Genomic DNA, 27,202 nt, shown 5'->3' with positions numbered 1-27,202 from the left:
ATCACAATACATGAAGAATACAATGCTTGTCACAATGCCATATACATGTTCCTTCTTATCTACTGAAAAACAAAGACTTCAGCAGAAAAGTATTGATTGTGTAAGTTCAAAAGTTTCAGAGTTTTGAAACTAAAAATTACACAGGAGCAGAGTTTCAGTTGTTTCATAATGTATGCAGAGTCGTGTAAGTATTGATGAATCTTGTTGAGAATCTAGCATCAAAACAAGTTCACTCGACTAGACGTGTGTGTGTGTCTGTGTTTGCAAAATCATAACCAGCCCTATTACTGTGATTTTCCTCAAAACTTCTACAGTCTTGACATAGCACCATGTACATCCAGTCTTTGGCCTTGATCAAGACAGCATCCAACAATTACCAAGTCTCAGGATTGCACAAGTGAATAAGTAACTGTAAATGATACAACCATGTTTCATGTAACCTTAAAGATAACCTTGACCCTGGACAGACAAGGCACCAAAAAATGGTACAATTGGTAAATCCTTGTGAAGATTTTTGTCTGTCGAGGAAACCAGTACCTCAGAAACTGACACTTGTATGATCATGCTTCACAAAAATCTGAGCGTTAACCTTGAACTTATTTTTTCAATCAAACACAACAGGACATGACTGACTTCTGGTAACTCAGGAAGCAATTGTATTCCTGCAACATGACCACTATGTCTGCTTTTAGAACTCACTAGTTATTTGGATGATATGGTCCTCCCCTGCCTGGACGAGGTCCCCTCATTCCATGAGGATCTGACATTGGTGAATGATGGGGGAACCTGAAATATTTAACACAATTCTTCAAAGCTTTTTGTTGCAGGGGTGGAAATAACTTTAAAGTTGCTCCTGTACTCTGGTACAGTGGCACATGTAAAATCCCTTGCCCTGATAATTTTTCCACTACACCGGCCAATTTTCTTCTTGATTTTCAAATAAACAACATACAGTCAACTCTCGTTAATCCGACACTTGTGGTTGCAGAGAAATATGTCAGATTAACGAAAATGTCGGATTAATGAAAATGTCGGATTAATGTATTTGTGTGAAAATATCAATGTTTACTAAATGTCATGATCGTCATACTGTTGCATGCATATCAGAAATGGTAGATCTAGTTATCTTCATCGTATGTAAAAATATTCACAGAAATAAAAAAATACTAACAATACATACTTGTTTTCATTTCTTAACATTCATAGATGGCATAACATACATATATAATCACATAAGCGAACAGTTTCATATCTATTTCATGACCACAAAACTCACGTTTGTTTTTACCGCATATCAGCTGCCATTATGACCCGGATGTTGAATATGTTACAGTTTCCATACAACATATATTTCCATAATAACATGTAGACGTCTAATGTACAATCAGGCGTGTATCATAACATATATAATTTATAACTTGAAAAAATCTTTGATGGTCATTAACATCAAAAACGTCTAAGTGGTGTGTCAGAAATGTTTGCAAATTAACGTGATTGTCGGATTAATGAGTGTCGGATTAACGAGAGCTGACTGTAATTAACATTAGAAAGTCAACTGGACACCGGTATAGAGTGGTATACAAATTTGCTTGCCCGACAGAAAAAAACACAGGACTGGGACGTCGGGCAATGGGTTATTTCCACCCCTGTGTTGAAACTAGTGTTACAAAACAATACATATTTTTCTAGTTTACAAAGTTAAAGGGTTAGTAAATGCAAAATCAGAACTTTTGCAGATTTTGATATTGACTTATTATGCCTTAAATTCAAAGTAATTTTGAGGCAAGTAACAAACTGTTCAAAATTTGTGCTTGGAATAATAGCAGTCAAAGGGTTTTTGCAAGGGCGTAACCACTTGGTGGGGCCCTCAACTAATATACCGGTACTGTAATACTATCAGCACTGGAGTGACTAGTGATGAGCTGGTGCAGAACCTACCTTTGGCCTGGACTGCCCATTGGACCAAAGGGCATGGGAACGCGGTGACCTCTTTGTATGATGATCGGGCTGGAGAACGACCGGTTTGCATTTCCTGAAAAACATTATTCCATTTAGAAATCTTTCGTATCAGTAATCATGATAACTGGGCATATTAACATCACCACATTAAGGTGGAGAGTTGGTCTTTCTTTCAAAACTTAACACTTCTGGTAAGGCACCAAGGTATTGTTCATCATATTAGAACTTTACATACGAGAAACAAGCACCATTTTCATTGAGTTTTACAACAATATTCAGAGTATAAGCCCACCTAATAAATTAATTGATATTTACATACTGAGTTTACAGTGAACGCAGCCATTGTTTCATCTGTTATGACTAAATAAGATATTGTGAGGCAGTGCAATAGTGAGTTGGGTATAACATGGCAAACTAGCTGAATATAGGGTGAAGTGAGGTGAAATTGGGTTTAACATCGTGCTTGAGAATATTTCACTCATATGACGACGTGCATGCGTGTGTATGTGCAGCTGCTTGTACTAGTCCAGACTAAAGCTGGTTTTATAGTGCTAGCCAACTGAGATACCATGCTGCAGTGAAGCATGAATACCCCACTCAGACACATTATACTGACTTCGAGCTGATCAGTCCTTGTTGTACCCATTAATGCCGAGCGCCAGGCAGGGACCAACAAGTACCATATTTTAACGTCTTTTGGTATGACGCGGTCGGGGATCGAACCCTCGACCTTCCACTCTCCAGGCTGACGCTCTAACCAATACACCCCGGAGACGGTCGCTGAATATGGGGAGCAAACACTGCAGTGATGCAGCTCCCAGATGTTTACCGTTTGTGTAAAACCCATGAGCATGGGAATACTGCTGACAAATCAGGAAACACAAACAACCACGATAATCACAGGTTTCTGGAGTGCGTAAGGGAGGCAACTCCACCTTAGACAACTTGGCCATCTGTGCCCCCATGTTTTGTAGTGAGCAAGGCAGGGATACAGATCTCATAAGTTATATCATTGGTCAAGTTGAATTACTGACATTGTTGCTGATTTCAGAAGGAATAACAGAAGAATAAGCACAGGAATCCATTTCAACTAGGATGTATTACAGCTTACTGTAACACAGAACACTATGGTTGCAACAAGTGAGTGAGTGAGTTTAGTTTACGCTACAGTCAGCAATATTCCACCTATATGGCGGCCGTCTGTAAATAATCGAGTCTGGACCAGACAATCCGGTGATCAACAGCATAAGCATCTATCTGCGCAATTGGGGACCGATGACGTGTTAACCAAGTCAGCGAGCCGGACCACCCAATCCCGTTAGTCGCCTCTTATGACAAGCATGGGTTACTGAAGATCAATATTCTAACCCGGACCTTCACTGGTCGCTGCAACGAATCCACTGTGAGGTGAATACCAAACGTATCATGCAAGTCAGCACTTGATGCATCTATCAACACATTCAGTGAAACAATAACAAACTATATTCTATCACATGTTTTGAGTATGGATTTTCACCGCTTTTAGCAATATTCCAGCAATATCACGGCAGGGGACACCAGAAATCACATGTTTTGACCATGTTAATTTATGATGACAATGACCAGTGACCATGTTACCATCACATTAAACATACAAAAGTGTTGACTATTATCCAACCTGACTTGTATATATATTCCATTTTCTATGTCTCTTTTGATAAATATTGCCCAAATTAAAGACAATCATTTTAAAAATATTTGACTCTAGTGATCGTAAATAAAAATTGAATTCATGAAAGGATATGGTTCGAATCACATAATATGTGAGTGATTAGAAAGTCCTAATCAACACATGCTCTTGTATATCCTTTTTGCCCTAAAAAGATTTAATTGCCAAGTGTATCAAGTACTGATAGAACCTACCCATGTAGATGGCGCCTGGGCTGTTGTAGGGCGACATGAACCTGGCTTGCACTGGGGACGGTGGTCTATGTATGGGGGTACCACAGAGTTGGGGAGGGGTGGGAGAGATGGACCGTGCAAGAGGGGACGATGACATGCCTGTAACAAGACACACTGACAACATCACATTTAACAGGACAAATCTGACAAACTGTGCCATGCTGATAACGGGAAGTAAATCTATCCTATTTAATTTTGAGTTGGTTATCGTTAATAAAACACAACTAAAAGCCATTTGTGGAAGTGGAGGATTCAGCAGTATCTGAGCGAGTGAGTGAGTTTAGTTTTACACCACACTCAGCAATATTCCAGCCAGAGGCCCAGATAAGCTGCATATCCGGGTAAAATACGCATATAAAATTTCCAATAACGCATTGAAAAATAATTGTTGCGTACCAATTACGCATTTTAAATGTTAGATGCGCAAAAAGTTTAAAACAAATGCGTACGGAATATATTTATAAAAATCGCTTGCGTAATGAAAAAGACATCGATTGCTATCAAGTTGTACTGTTAGTATAGGACAAGTGTTGTACTGTCAGTATAGGATGAATGATTTTTTATGAAATCATTTCCATTATATTTAAGTTGGTTTTGATTAGGTATGACATAAGGCAGAACATACCTGCTTAGTAAACTTACTCAATGACATAATACTCAGGTGAGTAAAATGACTGAAATACGCACATATTTGAAAGCAGTGGGTAACAGAAAATGAAATACCCACTCAACATTCATAATACCCACTCCAAAAAAATACAGTGGGTACAGTACCCACATGAGCTAAATGTTATCTGGAGCTCTGATTCCAGCTATATGACAGTGGTCTGTAAATAATCGAGTCTGGACCAGACAATCTTGTGATCAACATCATGAGCATCATTCCACGTAATTGGGCTACGATGACATGTATCAAGCAAGTCAGTGACCACCCGATCCTGTTAGCCGCCTCTTAGGACAAGCATGGGTTACTGAAGACCAATTCTAACCCTGATCTACATGGGTTTCTAATAAACTGTAAACCATCTTAAAATTTTACAGTATAGCTTTATGCCCATCTTCAAAATTCTTTACATTCTATTTGTCCTGGCCAGGACACCCTTAGAGAGCAATAGGTGACCCCTCAAACTAATGTTCCACAACCAATGCAAATACAAGACACACTACATCCATGCAGAAACACCAATGCACGACCATTGATTGGCTGATCAACTGCAGATTAACAGTAGGTTAACATGCAACATTCATACTTCTAAGTTCTATCTACGCATATCAATCACAACATCAACAACACCAACGTACCACAATATTGTGTAAAAATATTACATGTAAATTATTATGCGAGTAAATCTTAAAATCACAGTTTAGCAAAGCATCAAGTTAATATTCATTCACACCAACAAAAAACTTACCAAATATAACAGCCATCAGAAGGATTGCAATACTTCCTAAAGACAATAGCATTCCACAAACAGTGACAGTAAATGGCTCAACCTACCCATAAAGCCTTGGCCGGGTGAGTGCCCTCCAAGGGGTGGGGTCATTGATCGTTGGTGGAGGGGTGACATACGTCCGTCATGAGAACGAGACACCTGCACTGGGCTGAACCCTGGCGGTGGCTGGAACAGTTATCTCACATGGTTAAGGTAAAAGGTTCGAGATATAGGAGTTGCTTATGGTACTGCAGATCAAAATCAAATCATGGCATATACTAGTATATGGACAGTTGTTTGGGAATTTAAATGGCTAGGGATTTGTGTTTTGTTTATTGTTTAATGATTAAATCGGAAATATTACAGCTACAAGTATCCCTCGCCATGACACGAGATAAAGGCCATTGCACAACTACTTTTTCGTGTATTGTGCCTAGTCAGTACTATGTCATATCATTGGAGGTGAACAAATAAACTTTGTAAATGAAAATAGGAAACTTTAAATCTAACGTCACTAGACATGACAATTCACTGGTCTTTGTAATGCTACCTGTTATTCAACTAAGCCATATATGACTGCAGTTTGGACCAGAAAATCCAGTGACTGAGATCATCTGCATCAATCCACACAATTGGGAAATGATGACAGCATCAACAAAATCAGTGAGCCTAACAACCCAATCCTGTTACTTGACTCACGACAAGTATTGATTATAAAACATTATTCTACCCTGTATCCTTACAGGTCCAAGGGAAATGAGAGATCATGCTGCAACCTAGTTTGTATAATTTGTTCATAAAATACCCGCCTATTCTATGTTATGGACATGACAGTATACCATATAGCACTGACATCACAGTGTCTTAGTTGGGATACAATACAATTTCAGGACATGCTATAATGTCCCTTCAGTGATGATCCATTCAATGTACAAGTACTGATGATACATCACATATATACTGCTGCTGACAATACAACACACAAGTCCAGCTGTATAAAATATGCAAAGGACCTATTGCCTGTTAATTTGAGTTGATCACCAACAAACATTAATACATGTCAAAAACCTCACAAGGACGACCTGTTTAAATTACCCAATGTATCCTATGCAATTTGTGTTCCAGATATCATACATGAACTCCATTGCAGCGACAAATGCATAAAAAGGGTACCATGTCAGACTTATTTCAATCAGACATACATCCCAGTTGTAAGTTGATGCAACATGCTACATTCTAGAGGCAACACAAGAACTGATACAAAGAGACACTTGAAACATTTTGAATAACTTTTGAAATACCAAAACCACAGACAATAGGGAGTAAAAATCTATCAACAGAAACATATCAAAGCCCAGTAAGAATGATTTCTGAATTTGTTATTAAATACTCAAAAACATAGTACACCAAACATAGTTGTGTTGACAATATGATAAATGTACCAGTATAAGTGATAAACGCCAAACATATCAGTATTTGCAATAGTATACAGAGATGATATCATCTTCATATTTCATTTCAGGCTGTCAATCTATCTGTATGTGATATTGTTTTGTGAAGTGAGGTCACCTACCATCTGCAAAAAAGCTTGTGGACATGACCTTTTCGTACATGTGAAAATCCATCACTTCAAACATGAACAAACATGACCTCCTCTTCTCATCTTACCTGTGATAAGTTTGGCATCATGGGACCGAGAGGTCTACCAATGGGTTGGATGGGTACTGGCATGGAGAACGGGGACTTGTGATCTGGAAATGTGGAGACACTGCCTGGTGTGGCAATGGTTCTCTTCACAGGAGGGCGGTTTGGTGGGGACTCTCCCCTCATCTGGCGCTCCAACTCCTCGGCTGTCATCACCGTGGGCGTCTTCTTCTTCAGCAGCTGGTTCTCAATCTCTGCCAGTGTTTGGGCACTTGGGGGGAACTATGGGAGACTGGGGAGCAAGCAGGATACCCGACACCTGGGGCTTGGCTTGGATAACTGATGGCTTCTGTAGGTGAGGTGACATGGGGTTTAACATCATACTTGAGAATATTTCGTTCATATGATGACATGCATGCGTGTGTATGTGCGGCTGCTTGTTCTAGCCCTGACTCCAGCTGATTTTATAGTGCTAGCTCCCTGAGATACCATGCCGCAGATAAGTATGAATACCCCACTCAGACATATTGTACTGACTCCGAGCCGACCAGTCCTTGTTGTACCCATTGCCGAGCATCATGCAGGGACCAACAAGGACCATATTTTAACGTCTTTTGGTGTGGCGCGGTCGGAGATCGAACCCGCGAACTTCTGCTCTCTAACCACCCGTGACACTCTAACCACTACACCAAGAAGCCGGCGCTTATGTAGGTCACATTCAATACACTTACACTAAAATATACCAGTATACTTATTGCAAAAGCTCACATTAAACAATACTGACATTTGTTCCAATATTCTGAACAAAATTTATCATTTGAGTTTCGCCTTTTCTTGTCTCTCATAACATTTGCACAGCAACTGAGGGAACAAAGCTGTATGTCCAGTAGTGTTGTGTTATTTATATACCACAGTGGGTTATGATCAAGCAAACTATCGGCAGCCTGTTATTTATCAGGACCAACTAGTGCAAATCAGTGGTTTACAGAATGAGCATGACACTTGAACGTGCCATTTAAACCTCTGCCATATTAAAACATTATCAGCTGCTGAGGACCTATTCTACCTTGCCACTGGAGGACCACAATGAACTGCAGAAAAACTTACATTAGAATTCTGAGTAGGACTTCCAGCCCCCTTAGCAGAGTCAAACAGAGCCTGTAGTTTGTTGACTGGTTTTGTAAAGGAGTCCCTGGCAGGAGAACCCCATATGTTCTTGCTGGTGGGGGACACCTGCAACAAGCAACATTTACATATGAAGACATGCACATTTCACTCAAAACAGGGTCTACTTGATGCTACGATGATTAGAAGTACCATATATTAATACAGAGTTATGATGAGTTTGCAGGATCCTACAGAGTGTTAACGTCATGATGTTTCATGGAAGAAATACAATCAAACTTGAGTTTTCAATTACTATTATGTGTACTCACTGATTCAGAAATGAACACATTAAACCATCAGTTGATTCAATGAAAGTGTGGATCTGGGAAACTATCAAAAGTCCTACAATTTCAACAGGCCCTTCAATCCTACAAGGAGATGACCATATGGATCAGTGTTCTGAGAATACAGTTTTTACAGGAGTTGCAGAATGATGAGGAAACAAAATCATCACTGACAGAATTATGGTCAAAAAGATATCACCACATTTGCATGCTGGAATGATACCAAGATATGCCAGTAATTAATCAAACTGATCCCTCTGACAGCAATGAAGGCTGTTGACAATGAGTTCAGTCCTTACCAGGTGTTCTGTGTCCAGGAAAGCTGGAGGGGACGATGGTCCAAACAGCTTGTCAAGATTAGTCTGTTTCTGCAATTAAGAAACATAAAAAAAACTTAAAAAATTATTCATTGCTTTTGAGCACTGTTTTCTTTCAAATTTTGCTTCTACTGTAATGGTATTCACAGGATCTGAGATAGACCCAAACTTGCACAACCATTTGCCTACTCGTAGGTCATGAAGTCGTGACTATCTTCTATACACAAGAGTGCCAACTTGCCTAAAGTTGCCTTTATCAGCATGATCAGAGTCTAGTTTCCACCATTTCCATTTCAATGATACTTTTCTGTGCTGATACGAGTCTGCTATTGTACACAGTGATAGTTGAAACTGGCAACATTACACATAATCAACATCAGGTTCCAAAAAATATATATGGTGCTTTGAAAACAGCCAGCAGACGTGAAATTTGAAACATTATTCACTAAAATGAGCAAAGAAACATTTTAACTGGTTTAAAGTTTTCAATCTACTCAAACATGTAATTTTTAAAGTAAAATTGATATTTTTATACTTATCCTGACTCATGCTTATCTCCCTTTCCCTTTCGAATGGTAGTGGAACACTTGAATCCCTTGAAGTTCCCGAAGTGGACGTACAATACTCACCCACGAGTTACCTCCCTTTGCCCTCTCCCGTGCAAACCAGTCATGTGACACGCCTTACTTGTCACTCTCTCCTGATTTTCTGCCCATGCAGTTCGATCTGCTGTGAAATCTCAAGTGTCTTCAACGGGGAGGCTGGGAGGGCTTGTTCGTCATGAGTCAGGATAAGTATAAAAATATCAATTTTACTTAAAAAATTACATATTTTTCCTTATCCTGACTCATGATCTTTGCTTATAGAATCCGTCGGAATTGGTGGTGGGTCAAACCACTGGATTCAACAGCTGTCCTTAGATACGTCCTGTATCCCCGCCATGGGAACTGCAAACGGCATTTCCGTGGTCCTATTCTTCCAACTTGCATAGTAACTCGGGGGGGGACCACTCCTTGTCTTACTTCACTCTCAGACAAGTTGAATCATGTTGATTCGTGTGGTTATAGATAAACTAGTATTCTCCTGTACTAGATATCTTATAACAACCCATGGATTATGATAAGATCTTTATCATAAATGAGTTGCGATCCCTTTATGTGCAGGTAAGGTTATTACCCGCACAGGATCTTAATCACTCATGCTAGTCTGTCCTAGACTGTGCGCATGGACTTTCAAACTAATACTTTTCCTAGTAAAAGTCATCTACAAGTTAACGTGATAAAGGGTGAGATTTCAACTCAGAGCCTTTGAAGAACCGTTAGTAGCTGTGCTACAACGAGAGGCCCAAATTGGTGAATGCCTGAGACGTCTTCAGTGGCTATGTCTCGGAGGTAGTGGTTGGCAAACACCGTGTCCGACTTCCAGAAGCAGCCATCCATTATTGTCGGTATAGAGCAATTTCCATGTAGAGCTAGTGTTGACGCCAGTGCTCTATCTTCGTGTGGGTTGGAAGCTCTAGGAGGTTCTAGTCCTGCTGCTATATAGGCTCTCAGTATGACGGCTCTCATCCAAAACGATGTCATTCTCGAGACCTCTGTCATTGTCTCTGTAGATAACGGAATGAATAGGCGCTTGAACTTTTTGCCTCCTTGTCTTAGTCCTTTGAAGATATATCTTCAGAGCTCTGATTAGACACAAGGATAAATCTTCTACATCCTCTGGGCCGAGGATTGTAGATAGCGCTGGTACATTGAACTGTCTATCTGGTTGACCAGGTAGTTGGTTCTTGGCGATGAAGTCCCATCTAAGTCTTAGATGTACTGCCTCATTTCGCCCTGCGTCGAATCTAGTTCGAAGTCCAGGGTCCAGGGCATGTATCTCTGATATTCTTGCTGCTATGGCTAACGCTAGCAGGAACAAAGTCTTTTGTGTCAGCAACTCGAAGGTTGTTGATGTAAAGGTTCGTAGGCATCACTGGTGAGATGACGTAGAGTGACGTTCAGGTCCCAGGCCGGAGCTCTAAACTTCCTCTGCTGGTCTTCCAGTTTAAAAGATCTCAGCAACTCTAGTAGCTGTGGAACTTTTGTCAGTTTGATGCCTGTTATCATGGTGATCACTGAACTGATGGCAGCCAGGTATGTAGATAATGTCGAACCTTTAATGTGTCTCGTCTGTCTAGATGACACAAGTATTCCGCCAGTTGAGGATGAGTCGCTTTTATCGCAGTGAAGTTCTTCCGCCTTGCATAAGGTTCAAACTTCAGCCACTTGTCGTCGTATAGACTGCGAGTTGATCTGCGTAGCGCAAGCGATACTGCTTGGCTGCTCTGGCAGAGTATCCTCTCTTCGTCAAGCATGCTTTGATACGGTCCATACGTGTAACTGGAACACTGCTGGGTTCCCATGTGCTTGCTTGGTGTGCGGATGTACTAGGAGGTTCGGCCACTCTGGTAGTCCACCAGAGTAGATACCTCTTGAGGTTGTCTGGTAGCGAGATGGGATCGACGCTGTCTAGATGTTTTGTCAGGAATCGATGCAACGGCCTCAGTTGTAATCTTCCTGTACGGATTAAGTCTTGTGCCGAGGTTAGTAGACCCAGTAGAACTTGCCATGATCGTAGTGTAAACGGAGAGATGACTGCTTGTGGTATCATGGCTTGTATTTTAACCAAACGATCTTCTGGGATGACAATACGGTTCTCTGTTGTGATGATTCCCAGCAATAGAAGATCTTGTTGATTCTAACTGCAACTTCATCAGGTTAATTAGCCATCCTAGTTGCGTGAGCAACTTAATTGTGAGGTTCAGCTACTGTTAAACTTGATTGGCACTTTGAAGAAAACTGCATGCCGTCGTCCAGATACCCAACACTGCATAGACCTCGATGTTATCGATCGGTGCCGATAGTCTTGATTATTCGTATGAATAATAATCATAAAGCCGACAATATTCCAAACAGTAGGATCTTCCATCGGAAGTGCTAACCTCTGATTGCAGTGATGATACATCATTCTTCCCCTCTATACGGAGGCAATCTGTGTTGATCAGCATACTTGTCTATTTAAGCGTGGTCTATTTATAGCACAGCTGGGTGCAGTGTAGCCTCGCCGGGGACAGGCACTCATGCCGACTTTCCTCAGCAACAACTTCCAAAATAAATCTTGTTTATGCTGCTGTGAAGGGTAGACATCTATCAGATTCCCCCGATGATAACAGGCCGTAGTTGTATACTGTTTACATGGCTGTCGATGAAGTAATCCCCCGTACTGCGTCTTTGTTTACAAGTCAGTAAACTTTCTGCTGCTTGCTCTGTCAGTGGGAGGCGTCGTCTGACGTGGACCAATCAGCTGAGCGTGACGCTCATCAGTCTTGGTTGAGTAAAAGCGGGCGTACCTCTACACCGCTCATATAAACCTCTTGAATAAGGGTTGATCCCGGCGTAAATTCTTGTTCAGTGATATAAATCACCTCTTCCCACTGTAGATAATATAAGCCAGCATGACGAAGTAGGCTGTCGAGATGTATATCTGCAAAACTTGATATATCAGCTTGATAGGTGATATCATCTTGAAGTCACAGTCATCAACATATATGCAGTACGTCTCAGATGGGTTGGAGTGAGTGAGTGAACGACAATTTCCGCAGGCCATCTGCTACCCGGTATATATCTCCGCATCCGTGTAGATGAAGGGATTCTTTCATCAAGTAGGTTGTCGTTTAAAACTGAACCTATATAGGTGTAAGGTTCATACCGGTTGTAGAGTTGAGCAGGCTGCAAAATGTAGAGATCGCACATGTTGTAGATCTTTTTGTTGAGTTTACGTAAACATTCTGCCTGTTGACCTAAGGTTCTTAAACCTTGGATTCGCAAAACCCTGTAGATGTCTGCTTGCTGATATCTGCCTGTAGATCTGAGAGTTCGCGAACCTTGTAGATGTCTGCTTGCTGATATCTGCCTGTAGATCTGAGAGTTCGCGAACCCTGTAGATGTCTGCGTTTGTTTGTCATCATGCATCTGATAGGAGAGGATGTCATCTGTATCTTTAGATGGTGACTGCAGATTCAGGCCGTTAGCTATCCAGCTGTATCTCTGGATCAGGAAACACAAGGTCTTCTTGTTGCTCCTGTAGTGGTTGCTGAATAGAGCTGATACTGCGCTGTTCATCTGCCTGTGAATCTGCATTCCCTCGTGTGCTGTCCTTTCGCGAACCCTTCTCAGATGATTTCCCTCTTTGCAAACCTTTATCTTGGGAAAGATGAGTTAGCGAACCTCTAGATGACTCATCATCCTTTCGCGAACCCTTGTAATGAGAGCTGTACCTTTGCGAACCCTTGTAAGGAGAGCTGTGCCTTCGCGAACCTTCTACCGCCGATTCATTACTTCTTGACTTCGAATAATGAGAGCTGTGCTTTCGCGAACGTCTGCTCTGCAGGCTGCCACTGTAGGATGATCTATGCTCATGCGATGCTCTGTGGTGTGAGCTTTGCGAACCTCTATGATGTGGTGAAAAGCTTCGCGAACGTCTGCGAGATCTAGATCTGGAGCGACTTGAAGATGATGACGTCCAAACTCGTTGCTCTGCTGCATCTGGAGTCTGAAGATCTCTCTGCAGGTGAATGAGGGTTCGCAGAAGTAGATTGTTGAGTGAACGTTCCCGAACGTTATCTCTCACTGCCGATGTCTGCATAGAGGGTTGACTGAGGCCTGTATCTTCACGCTGATCTGAGGGTTCACGAACCCTTCCTGCAGCTAAGAGGCTTCGCCGAGCATGTGCTTCTTCCGCGAACCTCCGCTCCATCATGGACATCATCTGGTTGGTGAACTGCGTCATAAACTTCGCGCAGGCCAGAGGTTTGCGCACGATGTCGGCAGACTGTTGTGTCTTCCTTGATTCTTGCTGGAATCTCTGCTCCATCATAGCCATCATCTTGTTGGTAAACTGCGTCATGAACTCCCCCGGGTTGAAGTTATGCATCTGTTGAATCGGCTGCGATGCTGTTTTCTGTGCCTCAACTTCTGTCCTCGAAGGAAGAGGTCTTATGTCCGACAGCTGGCCTACTGTGACATTCATGAGTGATGATCTGGTAGTAGTATAGGGGGGTCGTCAAACACGTCTTTCTCATGAGGTGGTACAATCTCCTCGTTGAAAGATCTCTGCGTAGCAGCTGTAGCACGTGTAGATTTGCCCTCAGATCTAGTACTCGTAGACTTCCTCTGCGTAGTAGAAGAGGACACCGTCTTCTTCTTAGACTGGGACGGCGTAGGTTGCGAGGTTGACGACCTTTTCTTAGTCCCCTTTGCCGCAGACTGGCCCTGTAATGTACTAGGCAACACATCACTATTATGACCATCAGCCGCAAGTAACATATGGTTTTTAGGCTGATCTCCAGATTTATCACCTGTGACTAGAGATGACTTTATCACCTGATCCATGGCACGTCTATAAACATAAGACAGATATTGATAAAATTGTAAGTCAGTTAAATCAATGCAATAGATACAACGCAAGGTGGATGAACATGGATCTGTACACGATGGACATTGTGGGTGAGGATCAGCCAGAGACAACCTGTGTTTACACACACAGCACAATTTCAAGAGTTGTAAACACGGTTACAACACGATGAAAACACGACTCAAAGTCAATAAATTTCAACAATTTTTTACAAATAATACATCGTAATTATAATCAAAACCATACACAGCTTAATTAAGAAGAATAGGCCTAAGAGTAAACAATAATATTGCCTTATACGGGACTCCAGTGCTTGCCCAACCATCCGCTTGGGCGAAAAGGGAGAGAGTCACAAATAAATAAGGCCACATGACTGGTTTGCGCGGGAGAGGGCAAAGGGAGGTAACTCGTAGGTGAGTATTGTACGTCCGCTTTGGGAACTTCAAGGGATTCAAGTGTTCCACTACCATTCGAAAGGGAAAGGGAGATAAGCAAAGATCATGAGTCAGGATAAGGAAAAATAAGTATTTTTACATGTCTGAGTGCAAAACGCAGTTTTTTACATGAATGACTGAATGCCACTTGCAGAGACAAAGATGCAGTGCAGTATCCAGGCAACAGAACATTTCATGCTACTTTGATACGCAGTGTTACCTGATACTGTGCATTCAGTATGTCTATTTTTTTTCAGCACAACAGTTAAATGTGTAAGTCAGGAATTAAATCCACGTTTCTTTATCTGCTTTCTAAAATCATCTGCTACAGTTGTCATCTTTGTGAAGCCATTTGAAATAAGAACAGTCTAAGTAAACTTAGGCTCAGTATTATTCGTTACACTGCTATACTGAGTCTAACAAAACCTTGTGAAAGGTCGCGTCAGGTAACCTTTCCAATTGACCAATCAGAACACAGCTTACCAAATCGCGAAAGTGGACATTCCCACATACCTTTTGAACATTTACCTCGAAAAAGTTTGTACCAGAACGATTCTGAATGCTTTTTTCCGGACGATCAGTTCCTAGTGATGCATGCCACAGCAGTGAGAAAACATTCGCTGAAAATAGCGCTTTGTCAGTATTAAAGCATGTCAACTAGCAGAAATATTAGCTAATTATAACCATGTCAACAGGAACCTCAAAGGATATATAGTGCAAATATCAGTGTTTTATGCGGATTTTCATTTGTTGGGAGATCGGTGTTGGCGACCGGGGACGAGAAAATCCATTTTGTAAATCCCGCCGGACTCTAAATAGTAGCCGTTGTCTGATTGGTTAAATCCGTTCGGCCATCTCGCCTTTGATTGGATGGTCATAGATCGCTCAAAGGTTACCTGAAGCGACCTTCCACAAGGTTTTGTTCGACTCAGTATAGCAGTGTAACGAATAATACTGAGTCTAAGTTTACTTAGACTGAAATAAGAACAGCAATCTATTTGGATATTTAAATTTTCACAAGGGACACAATTCATGTTGTAAAGGCAGCTGCACCAAGATTAAACCTAACAAGTGTTTGCCACTGATGTGGCAATGTCCCCCGCCACTAAAGAATGGAATATCTATATTTACTACTTTTTATTTTTGGGTCACATACAAGATGCCTGAAATGACTGGTGTCTGCATAATCACCCAATGTAGGCTGTCAACATACTTGAAAACATTGGGTCCAATGTTTTATGAGATATCGCCTTTAAAAAGCGGTCAAAGTATCATGGTGACCTTGAAGATAAGGTCAAAGTCACCCAAATAAACTGGTGTCTGTGTAATACCCCAATGTAAACTGTCACCAAATTTAATGACATTGGGTACAACAGTCCATGAGATAGCGTTAACAAGAGTTGAAAGTGTGAAAGTGTCGTGGTGACCTTGAAAATAAGGTCAAGTCAAAATCAACTGGTGTCTGCGTAATCCACCAATGTAGGCTGTCACCAAATTTGAAGACATTGGGTAACAACAGTCAGACCCGGGTCGATGAGATGCCGTGGTTAAGAAGAGTTTATAAAGTGTGAAAGTGTCGTCGGGTGACCTTTGAAAATAAGGTCAAGGTCACCCAAAATCAACTGGTGTCTGCGTAATCCCCAATGTAGGCTGTCACCAAATTTGAAGACACTGGGTACAACAGTGCATGAGATATCACGTTAACAACAGTTTGAAAAGTGGCCAAAGTGTAGTGGTGACCTTGAAAATAAGGTCAAGGTCACCCAAATCGACTGGTGTCTGCATAATCACCCAATGTAGGCTGTCACCAAATTTGAAGACATTGGGTACAACATTTCATGAGATATCGCGTTAACAAGAATCGGGACGTACGGACGGACGGACGGACACCGCTGAATACATAGTCCCCCGTTCCGCGTTGCGGCGGGGGACAATAATGTACTTGAACTAGATGGCTCTAGATGACACAAAACAAAGGTGGACACTCTTGTCTCAGACAGCTGCAGTCACAAATGAAGCAGTTGCATGTTTCCACATATAGACATACTTCAATATTTCGAAAAGCCTGAAGAGATTCATTACAGTTACAGTACAACCAGAACTTATTGAGAAGTTAAAGATTGTAAGTTTTTATCTTTTTCACTCATTACTGACTGACTGACTGAGTTTAGTTTTACGCCGCTTTGTAGCAATATTCCAGCAATAGAAGGGGAACACCAGAAATGGGCTTCAAAGACAGGTGAACAGTTAGTATTTTGCTACCCCACTCATTACCGTATTAAATGTGAATATTAGCAGAACATAACTCCAGATTCAAAGACAGGTGAACAGTTAGTATTTTGTCAAGTCACCATGGGCAGCAATGTTGGCTTCAATGCGGCGAGTATAATATGGATCAAAGAAGTTAGAAAGTCGTGGTCCATGCTGTCCCAATATCGGACCACCTCTTCTTTCATTTCAGCAATATTTCTCAGATTTTTCTTATTGACACTTTCCTTCATAAGTCCCCAAACATTTTCTATTGGATTTAGGTCTGGGCAACAGCTTGGCCAATCTAATAATGTCATATTTTGGGTCCGAAACCAGGCCTGTGAATGCTTTGAACGATGTTTTGGGTCGTTGTCCTGCTGGAAAATCAAAACATTTCCATAGAACACGTGAGCCGATGGAAGTAAATGTCCCTCGAGAATATCTGTGTACCGCTCAATGTTCATATTCCCTTCAAATACAGTTTTTCAGTTTGTTTGGTCCAGAATTTCAGTGTATTAGGAAACAGCCACACAGAACTTTCATCTGAGAAAATCACATTGTCCCAGTTATAATTTCTATGCTGTAAGCACCAGTTCAACCTTCGCTCCTTTTGTTCAGGTTTCATGATCGGTGATGGAATTCCTCGACTTTTCTGCCAACCCATTGCATGCAGCTCAGTTCTAATTGTCTCCTTACAGACAGCCACAGTTCCTCTATCAATCATATCTAGCCTTAAGTTTTCTAAACTCCTTCGTTTGTTTTTAGAAACAAGAATACCAAGCCGCCTCCTGTCACCAACAGTCAATTTTCTGGGCCTACCTGCACCTCTCTGGTGCTCAATGCCATATCCATTTGCAATATTTTTCAAAACACGATAAACAATGGACAAGGGGATGCCTTTCTACTTGAAATCACTTTAGCTGATCTGATGTCCTTGTTATAATACTCTAAAATAAACTTCCTCTTCTCTAAATCATCCATACTGAGGATCACTGAAAATGCCGTCTGCTAGCAAGTAAACACGGGGATAACTCTTCACAAACTAATGAAAAAGGATTAACGGAGTTGTCTCTCTTGAATGAAACCAAGCACTTGATAGCTGGTGAAGGTTGTTTAGACTAGAAATCCAATAAAACATATTCCTAAAATTCTCAATAATTTCTGGTCATACTATAGTTGTAATGGAAAAGAATGCGTAACATTTGTTACTGACACTTAAAACTGTATGGCATCAAAGTGGGGTCAGATACTATCTAGCAAGAACTTGTTTACATGCTAAATTCAAGTCTTGTGATTGTACATCACTCCCCAGTACTGACAGTAAAGAGGACATGCTTCAGAACTGTAATAGATTTAGTGGATATTTCCATAGGTGCATGTGATTGAGTCCCTGTGTCAAGTGACTGTGATAACCTACATGAGATGAGAATGGTATGGCAGCACTTCCCGACACATTGACAATAGCTGGATCAGTGAGGTGGCGCTCCTCCTCTTCATCCAGCACCAGGTGGTTGATGCTCTGTTCCATGATCTCCTGTTGACCCAAAATACCAGATTTTACACAGAACATCATCATAATCAGGTACTTGCAATAACAGAAGACCCCTGACCACCACTTCAGAAGGCCCCAGAAATCATAACGATCATGCACGTCAAGCCTGATACAATTACCTTTATTAACAGGAAACATGCCTACTAATTACTGAATATAGACTGTACCTTTACCTACAGCAATGAAGAACATAAATGCATTGTTGGGTCAGATACTATCTAGCAAGAACTTGTTTACATGCTAAATTCAAGTCTTGTGATTGTACATCACTCCCCAGTACTGACAGTAAAGAGGACATGCTTCAGAACTGTAATAGATTTAGTGGATATTTCCATAGGTGCATGTGATTGAGTCCCTGTGTCAAGTGACTGTGATAACCTACATGAGATGAGAATGGTATGGCAGCACTTCCCGACACATTGACAATAGCTGGATCAGTGAGGTGGCGCTCCTCTTCTTCATCCAGCACCAGGTGGTTGATGCTCTGTTCCATGATCTCCTGTTGACCCAAAATACCAGATTTTACACAGAACATCATCATAATCAGGTACTTGCAATAACAGAAGACCCCTGACCACCACTTCAGAAGGCCCCAGAAATCATAACGATCATGCACGTCAAGCCTGATACAATTACCTTCATTAACAGGAAACATGCCTACTAATTACTGAATATAGACTGTACCTTTACCTACAGCAATGAAGAACATAAATGCATTGTTGGGCAACATACTTCTTAAGCATGCACGGTCACTCTGAAACGATTTCCCATGACCCTGGCTACCTCATGACCTTGATCCTCAATGTCAATCAATTGCATTAGGATGAGCTTCCAGTGACCTTGAAGGTCACTCAAACCCAACAATATGCTTGATCATAAAGGTTTTATGTCGGAAAGTATTACGGGAATCAGCTTCTTTATTATACATCCATCATGTTTCAAGGCTATCTCTTGTACATTATCAGGTCAATCATTCAGTATCCCTTAATTGTGTATGTTTAGTAAAGAGGTTGTTCATAATTACATCAAACTTCCAAAGGCTAAAAAAGATCAAGAATGACACGAACCAACCGTTGGACCACAGGAGACACATTCAAATTATAGTCAAAGAGTTCCGAGTCTGGGTGGGGTCAGATACTATCTAGCAAGAACTTGTTTACATGTGAGATTCAAGTCTTGTAATTGTACATCACTCCCCAGTTGTCAAGGATAACTGCATGGTGGTAAGAAGCAACCATATATATCGTACCTCTTGAAGTCTGTAGCTCTTTTCAGCTGTGTCAAAGCCTGAATCCCTGGTTCGATTACCATTTTGCCTTGAATCATTAAACGAGTGGGCCTCCAATTCTTCAGCAAATCTTTCATGTTGTTTTTCCCAATCAAACTCAGCTGAAAGAAAAGTCAGTGATGATTCACAGAACCCTTAAAAACAGGCTAAGCTTGAACATGATTTCCATAAAATAATTACATGGGGGATTTCTGCAGGGAAACAGCAAATGAGGCATGATCATGATTAGTGTATCTCTCAAAACATTTTTGCAAGCACACATGGTTTATACAGCTTTTCAGGGCAGATTTTAATGTAATACCTCTTCAAGGCAGGTTCAATGTAATACCTTTTCATGGCAACATTGCAATTCCAAACCTGTGTAAACCTTGTTTAAAACCACAATGCAACTCAGTCTAACATTAAATATGTACAAAACCACATAACCATGGCAAGTTCAGTCAGAGGTACAGATAAGCTGCGTATCTGGATAAATTATGCAAATATTTATGTGAAAAGTCAATTCCTATTAAGTCTATTGCGTACAAGTACGCTTGAACTTTTGTAAATACTCAATGTGATCTTACATGCGTACACAAATGTCAAATCTTTGCTTGCGTACCGGTGGATAGATAAAATAACTGAGGTATATTGAGATTCTATTTCAGGACATGAACTTAGAAACTTGCAGTCTTTCTTATCGTTTCTCATCACAGATCAAACATAAATAACAAACACTAACATTTAAACTTTATTATTATGTTTTCAAAATTAATGGAAAATGGCAAAATACCCAACTGACTTTGAGTGAGGGGAGTACAATTTATTTGGTTACTGAAAGGAAAATTAGGATATCCAATTGGAATGAACACAAGTGAGTACATAACTCAATGACCCTAAAAGTTATCTGTAGCTATGTCAGTGCAAAAGTCACTCACTTATTGCATGAGTGACACAAACTCATGTCAAATTACAGCAACAGGTCTTCTAAGTATGCATGAGATGAAACTTCAATACATCAGTTGGACTGTAATATTTGTATCACAATTAGAATGTATTTACTGGAGTAGGTTTAATAATGATGGAGCACTCTTCAGATTCTCAATGGCCCACTTCCTTGCAGTCAACAGAGACATGTGAGCCATGGCCAAAATTACTATGAACAAGAATGAACACCTTAAGTGAAGTACATACTGTCTCCAATATCCCCAAATGTCTCTTCATTTAGTACATCAAAGTCGTCTTCATCTTCTGGGGCCTCCATCAGCTCGTTGTCTATCTGGTTAAGCTTCCCTGCCCCAAGGGCCTGCAAACAAACAGTGACCAAGTCAAAGTCATAAAACTCAGCACATCCTATTAGTATTACATACATATTACATACACAATAAATATTACAATTGTTACAATTAGGGATGTCATCAATCATGTAAGCAGAACAGGGAGGAAAAACTTGATTTTTTCCCATATCACCGTTTGATGGTAATTTATTTTTTAATTTAACGCAATCAGATTTATTTGATATTTTAATGGGGACAGTGAGGTAGCCGAGAGGATCAAGTGTTCACTCATCATGCAGAAACATTGAATTCCATTCCCCACACGAGTGCTGTGCGTGAAGCCCATGTCTGGTGTCCCTGCTGTGATACTGCTCAGATCATACTCACACACTGTTTTTTAGTCTCCCTCTCACCAATATTTCTATTTGAATCCAGCCTCACAATAATGGAACCTCGACCAGTCAAGCCAGTCATAGAAATTGTCAGGCAATGATGACACACAAGCAAACAAGTCACAGAAGCTGAAAACCTGACTCATAAGACAGAGCCTATTCAAAATAAGAATTCCCACAAAACAACAACACACAGATTTGCATGTGAAGCATCATGAAGGTAAAAAAAAATTAAATTGGGGATCTGCCAAAACTTTGTTCATGAGCATATGAGCAACTGCAAAGTCATGCAACTATTAACATAAGCACACGAACACCTGGAATACTGTGTACAGCGACATCATTTGCACCAAACATGTACAACAGAAGCAAGCAGTCTGATTGTGAATGATATTTGTCAAGATTTCAAAGATGTCTGCGGTGTCAAGTGAGTAGAGTACTGCCTAATGCACAATAAGTAACCGGTTTGCTCAGCAACAGGGCTCCAGATACTATTTCATGATCAGAGCACGTACTCCTTATTTATTCAATATAGGAGTAGTGGAAAACCTTAAGAGTACAATTAGAGTACTGAATGGAAATTAATGGCGTATCAGTAATCTTGTGTTTCGTTTCATATATGCACCACAACATTGCTACTCTTGTGTAAACAGGTCAATAAACAATAAAACAATACTTTTTTCAGATAAATACGTCTGTAAATGATTCTAAGACCGTACACAATTGCTGTGGTACGTATCTGCTACGCTTTCTAAATTATTTTCTACCGTATCTTGCATATTTTTTATCCGTACATACGCCGATACGACCCTTATCTGGAGCCCTGCAGCAACATATCAAGATAAATGCTTGTGTACCGACATTTGTGTTTGGAATTGGTTAAAATCTCACAATTGATGATTGGCTCATTACAACCGATCAATCATCGAGAATAATTGATTAGGGTCATTTATCAAATTCTCCTGGTTATGTTTGTTAACATGGTTAATGAACAAAAAAACACAGGGGTGGAAATAACTTTAAAATTGCTAGTGTACTCCGGTACAGTGGCACATGTAAAATCCCTTGCCCTGATCATTTTTCCACTATACCGGCCGATTTTCTTGTTGATTTTTAAATAAACAACATAATTAACATTTGAAAGTCAACTGGACACCGGTACAGCGTGATATACAAATTTGCTTGTCCGACACAAAAAACACTGGACTGGGGTGTCGGGCAATGGGTTATTTCCACCCCTGAAACATAGAAGAACCATATAGTGCCTTTGGGTTTTTTGTTGCAAATTGCACAAAAAGCATTTACAAATTTCACATGTTTAAAGGATGACTAGTATGTTAGGAACATAAATTTCCTGGGGTCTTAAAGATAAATTCAATTATGACAAGGAACGAGATTATGAGAAAACATTATCGGTTGCTTGGCCTTTTAGTCATTGCGAGCAATCTTCGATTATTTCAATTAATCGGACCACCACTAATCATCACGAATGTTTGTAACGTCCTAATAACACAAAAAGAATGTAATTTGACTCATGATCTTTTGCTTTCTCCCTTTCCTTTGAGAATGGTAGTGGAACACTTAAAGCCTTGAAGTTCCCGAAGCGGACATAAAAATACACTCACCCACGAGTTACCTTCCTTTTGCCCTTTTCCGCGCAAACAGTATAGTGACCAGCCTTACTTGTCACTCTCTCCTGAGTTTTCTGCCCATGCACTTGGATCTGCTGTGAAATCTGAAGTGTTTCCAGCGGGGTGGTTGGGAGGGCTTCTCGTCATGAGTCAGGATAAGTATAAAAATATCAATTTGACTTAAAAAATTACATATTTTTTCTATCCTGACTCATGATCTTTTGCTTATAGAATCCAACGGATTGGTGGTGGGTCAAGCCACTTTGTGGATTCATCAGCTGTCCTTAGATACGTCCTGTATCCTTAATTGTGAAGTTCAGATGCTGTCTGAGTTGATTGGCACTTTGAAGAACCTGTATGCCGTCGTCCAGATAACCGGCACTGCGTAGACCTCGATGCTGCAGATAGGTGCCGATAGGCTTGGTTATTCAGATGAATAATCAGAGCCAATGATATTCCAAACAGTAGGATGTTCCATTGGAAGTGCTAACCTCTGATTGCAGTGATGATACATCATTCTTCCCCTTACGCAGGCGATCTGTGTTGATCAGCATACATCGAAGAGTTGTCTATTTATAGCAAGGCTGGCTCCAGTGTAGCATCACAGGGGACAGGTACTCATACCGACTTTCATCAGCGACAACTTCCAAAATATACATCGTTTTATGCTGCTGTCATGGCTAGACATCTATTAGATTCCCATGATGATAACAGGCCGTAGTTGTATACTGTTTCCAAGGCTGCCGATGAAGTATTTCCCCGTACCACGGGTTTGTTTACAAGTCAGTAAACTTGCTGGTGCCTGCTCTGTCAGTGGGAGGCGTTGCCTGACATGAACCAATCAGCTTCAAGCATGACATCACCGGTGTTGTGGCAAGTTGGCCTACATAAAATCTGGTGCAATTAGTTGGTTGAGTAAAAGCGCTCGTAATACTACACCGCTCATATAAACCTCTTGAATAAGGGTTGCTCCAAGTGTAAAATCTTGTTCAGTGATATAAATCATGTATTCCCATTGTTGATAATATAAACCAGCATGACGAAGGAGGCTGTCGAGACATATGTCTGTATGGATCTTGAAGAAATACCGATGTTGAATCTATTTGATAAGATATAAAATCATAATCCCCACGCTGTGTGACGAGTGTTAATAATATCATCTGTACGTCCGTTCAAGGATTCCTGAAGGCGTTGGTAACCTTCAGCCCTTTACAAAGGTCGCCTTGGGGTTCTCCAGTACTTGAGATATCGGTGATATCATATTGGAGTCGAAGTCATCAGCGTATATGCAGTACGTCACTGTTGGGTTGGAGGAGTAAGTGAAAGACAATATCCGCAGGCCATCTGCTACCCGGTATAAGACCTCAGCATCCTTGTAGATGAAGGGATGTAGATGTCGTCCGAAACTGAACCTATTACAGGTGTAAGGTTCGTGCAGGTTGTAGAGTTGTGCAGGCTGTAAACTGTAGAGATCGCACATGTAGATCTTTTTGTTGAGTTATAAACTCTGACAAAACCATCCGTTTTCATCATTGCTTCGTTTTATCCAGCCGTATGGTAATAGAGTCGACGTCACCATCCTGTCTGTTGATGTAAGGGTTCGTTAACCCTAGGGTTCGCGACCCTGTAGATGTCTGCGTTGCTATTATCTGCCTGTAGATCTAAGAGTTCTTGAACCTTGTAGATGTCTGCAGCTTTCTCAAAGCTGTGCGTAGGTTAGAAGGTATCTTGGATATAGGTTCAATCTGAGGAATAGTCACCGAGTCAAAGTCGTCATTATGCATCTCATAAGTGTAGACTTCATCTATTAGAAGGAGACTCCAAGTTCAAACCATTGGCTATCCAAGCTGTAACCTCTGAGTCCGGGAAGACGAAGTCTGGTTGTTCATCAATTATCTCCTGATCGGTAGAGCTATGCCTCCGCGAATCATCCTTCTGCGAACCTGTATCCCTTCTCGAACCTCCATCATCCCTTTGCGAACCTCTGTCTGAAGATTCCTCCCTTCGCGAACCTCTATATGTGGATTCATCTCTTCGTGAACCTCTATGACGTGAGCTTCTCTTCGCGAACCTGTCTCTAGATGTATCCCTTCGCGAACCTTGAGATATGAGATCTCGATCTTGAGCGGCTGGATCCTTCGATGTTCTCTAACGTTGAGGGTTCTCAGATGTAGAACGGTGAGTAGGCATCTCATGTCTTCTATCCTCCTCCAAGATGACAGAGTCGTCCGACTGTGGAGACCTTCGCAAAGGTGTACGCTCGCCAACTTAGTCTTGAGACGTAGTTCTATGAGGAGTAGGTTCGCGCAGGTCCGTAGGTTTGCACACGATGTCAGTAGATGAGAGGCTTCGCCGAGCCATTGCTTCTTCCTCGAACCTACGTTCCATCATGGCCATCATCTGGTTGGTGAATTGTCTCATAACTTCACCCGGATTAAAGTTCTGCGTTGATTGAAGCTGCTGCGGTGTAGATGAAGCGTTCACGAACGCTGATCAGTTGTGTGTCTCGACTTCACTCCGTTGAGAAGTTGGTGGTAGTTCGTCAAACAGCTGGCCTGCTGTGACAGTTGCAGGAGACGATGTAGTAGTCGTGGAAGTCAATTGAGTTGCCAATCTCGTAGGTACTTCGGGTAGAAGTAACGGGGGATCATCAAAAACATCTACTTCATGCGGAGGTAATATCTCTTCGTTGAAGGATTTCTGATGCGTTGACTTACTAGGCCGTGTAGATTTACCCTCCGATCTGGTAACAGATGCTTTCTTCTGCGACGCAGAAGACAACGACGTCTTTTTCTTAGCTTGAGTCGGAGTCAACTGCATTGTAGCCGCTTTCTTCTTGACCCCCGTACCAGCAGACTGCCCCTGCAACGTACTCAACATAGCACCAGTATTATGAACTTCAGCAGTAGCAAGCAACATACGGTTTGCAGGCTGATCTCCTGTTTTATTGGCCATGACTTGTGATGACTTCCTCAGCCGATCCATGGTACATCTATAGATATCAGACAAATACTGATTAAATTGTAGATTTGATAAATCAACACAATAAGTACAGTGCAAGCTGGAAGAACATGGTTTGATGCACAAAGGCATTGGGTGTGAGGATCAGCCACGGATAACCTGTGCCTGCAAACACTGCAAGATTTCATGAAATGTAAACAAGTTACATCACGAAGAAATGACACAAATACAAATAATTTTTTCGAAATTTTTACATATAATACAATGTAGTTATAGCCAAATCCATACACAACGTAATTTTGAAGAATAGGGCCTAAACAAAAAAGGATATAATGCCGTATACGGGACTCCAGTGCTCGCCCAACCATCCACATGGGCGAAAAGGGAGTGACAAGTAAGGCTGGTCACATGACTGTTTGTGCGGGAAAGGGCAAAAGGGAGGTAACTTGTGGGTGTGTATTTTTACGTCTGCTTCAGGAACTTCAAGGGATTCAAGTGTTCCACTACCATTGGCAAAGGAAAGGGAGATAAGCAAAAGATCATGAGTCAGGATAAGAAAAAATAAATATGTTTAAACAAGAATAAAAGTCTGCCATATCCCCAGTCTGTCTGATAATGAACAGAATGATGTGCAGGGAAATGTGACATTGTATAAAAAAACCTGCTTTCCACAGCTGCTTGTGGAAGAGGTTGAAATCATAACATACAGTCTTGCCTCGTTGTAAAGCTCAGTACAAATATCTGCTTTAGTAAGACTGCTAAACAAAGTTTCAAATAATCTATGTGAAGGCTTAGACTGCTGTGTATCTTTGTGTACAGCACCATATGAATATCATGAATTCTACAATGTAGCATTGCACGCCTACCCTTTAAGGTTAACTACTCAAGTAAGGTATAATGTAAGGCTGTAACGATTCACTTGCATATTCGGTAAATCGAACCGTAGCCCTTAATGAATTCAATTCGTTAATCATGGTCATAAGAACCGAATATTCATGAATATTTACAATTTTTATAAGGGAGTGTGTTTTACTTGAACCCTATGTCCTTTTTCAAAACGGGATATGCAAGAATGCAATATGTACTAGCCTTGTAGTAGCCCAAGTCATGTTAGTTTGCCAAGGCTGCACATGTTACTGTCAACTGTAACTATTACATACAAAATTTGAGTGTCATGAGATGACTGGTTATTGCTGAGACAAATTAACACTGTCAACATTGGCATTCAATATTGTGCAT

The 27,202-nt window shown here is 41.0% G+C and overlaps 1 protein-coding gene and 1 long non-coding RNA gene across 2 annotated transcripts in view; both read right to left on the bottom strand.

Moving 5' to 3' along the window:
* The window catches only part of LOC124280583 (protein PAT1 homolog 1-like), a 38,950-nt gene that overhangs the window by 8,746 nt on the left and 3,002 nt on the right, over window positions 1–27,202 (bottom strand). The window contains 11 exon segments of the mRNA XM_046716562.1: window positions 700–786; window positions 1,939–2,032; window positions 3,862–3,999; window positions 5,399–5,519; window positions 7,002–7,225; window positions 7,227–7,326; window positions 8,085–8,210; window positions 8,728–8,796; window positions 18,301–18,417; window positions 19,685–19,824; window positions 20,897–21,008. Of these exon segments, the coding sequence (XP_046572518.1) occupies window positions 700–786; window positions 1,939–2,032; window positions 3,862–3,999; window positions 5,399–5,519; window positions 7,002–7,225; window positions 7,227–7,326; window positions 8,085–8,210; window positions 8,728–8,796; window positions 18,301–18,417; window positions 19,685–19,824; window positions 20,897–21,008 (1,328 nt within the window).
* Window positions 16,719–17,088, bottom strand: LOC124280588. Its single transcript, XR_006899719.1, has 2 exons — window positions 16,908–17,088; window positions 16,719–16,786 (listed from the first exon to the last, which is right to left on the bottom strand). It is a non-coding gene; the product is annotated as an uncharacterized LOC124280588 (long non-coding RNA).

This window comes from Haliotis rubra, unplaced genomic scaffold (genome assembly GCF_003918875.1).
Source record: "Haliotis rubra isolate DU_JTF1 unplaced genomic scaffold, ASM391887v1 Scf27, whole genome shotgun sequence".
NCBI classification, from domain to species: domain Eukaryota; kingdom Metazoa; phylum Mollusca; class Gastropoda; order Lepetellida; family Haliotidae; genus Haliotis; species Haliotis rubra.
The sequence above is the reverse complement of the archived record's forward strand: the minus strand, read 5'-3'. Positions and strand labels throughout refer to the sequence as shown.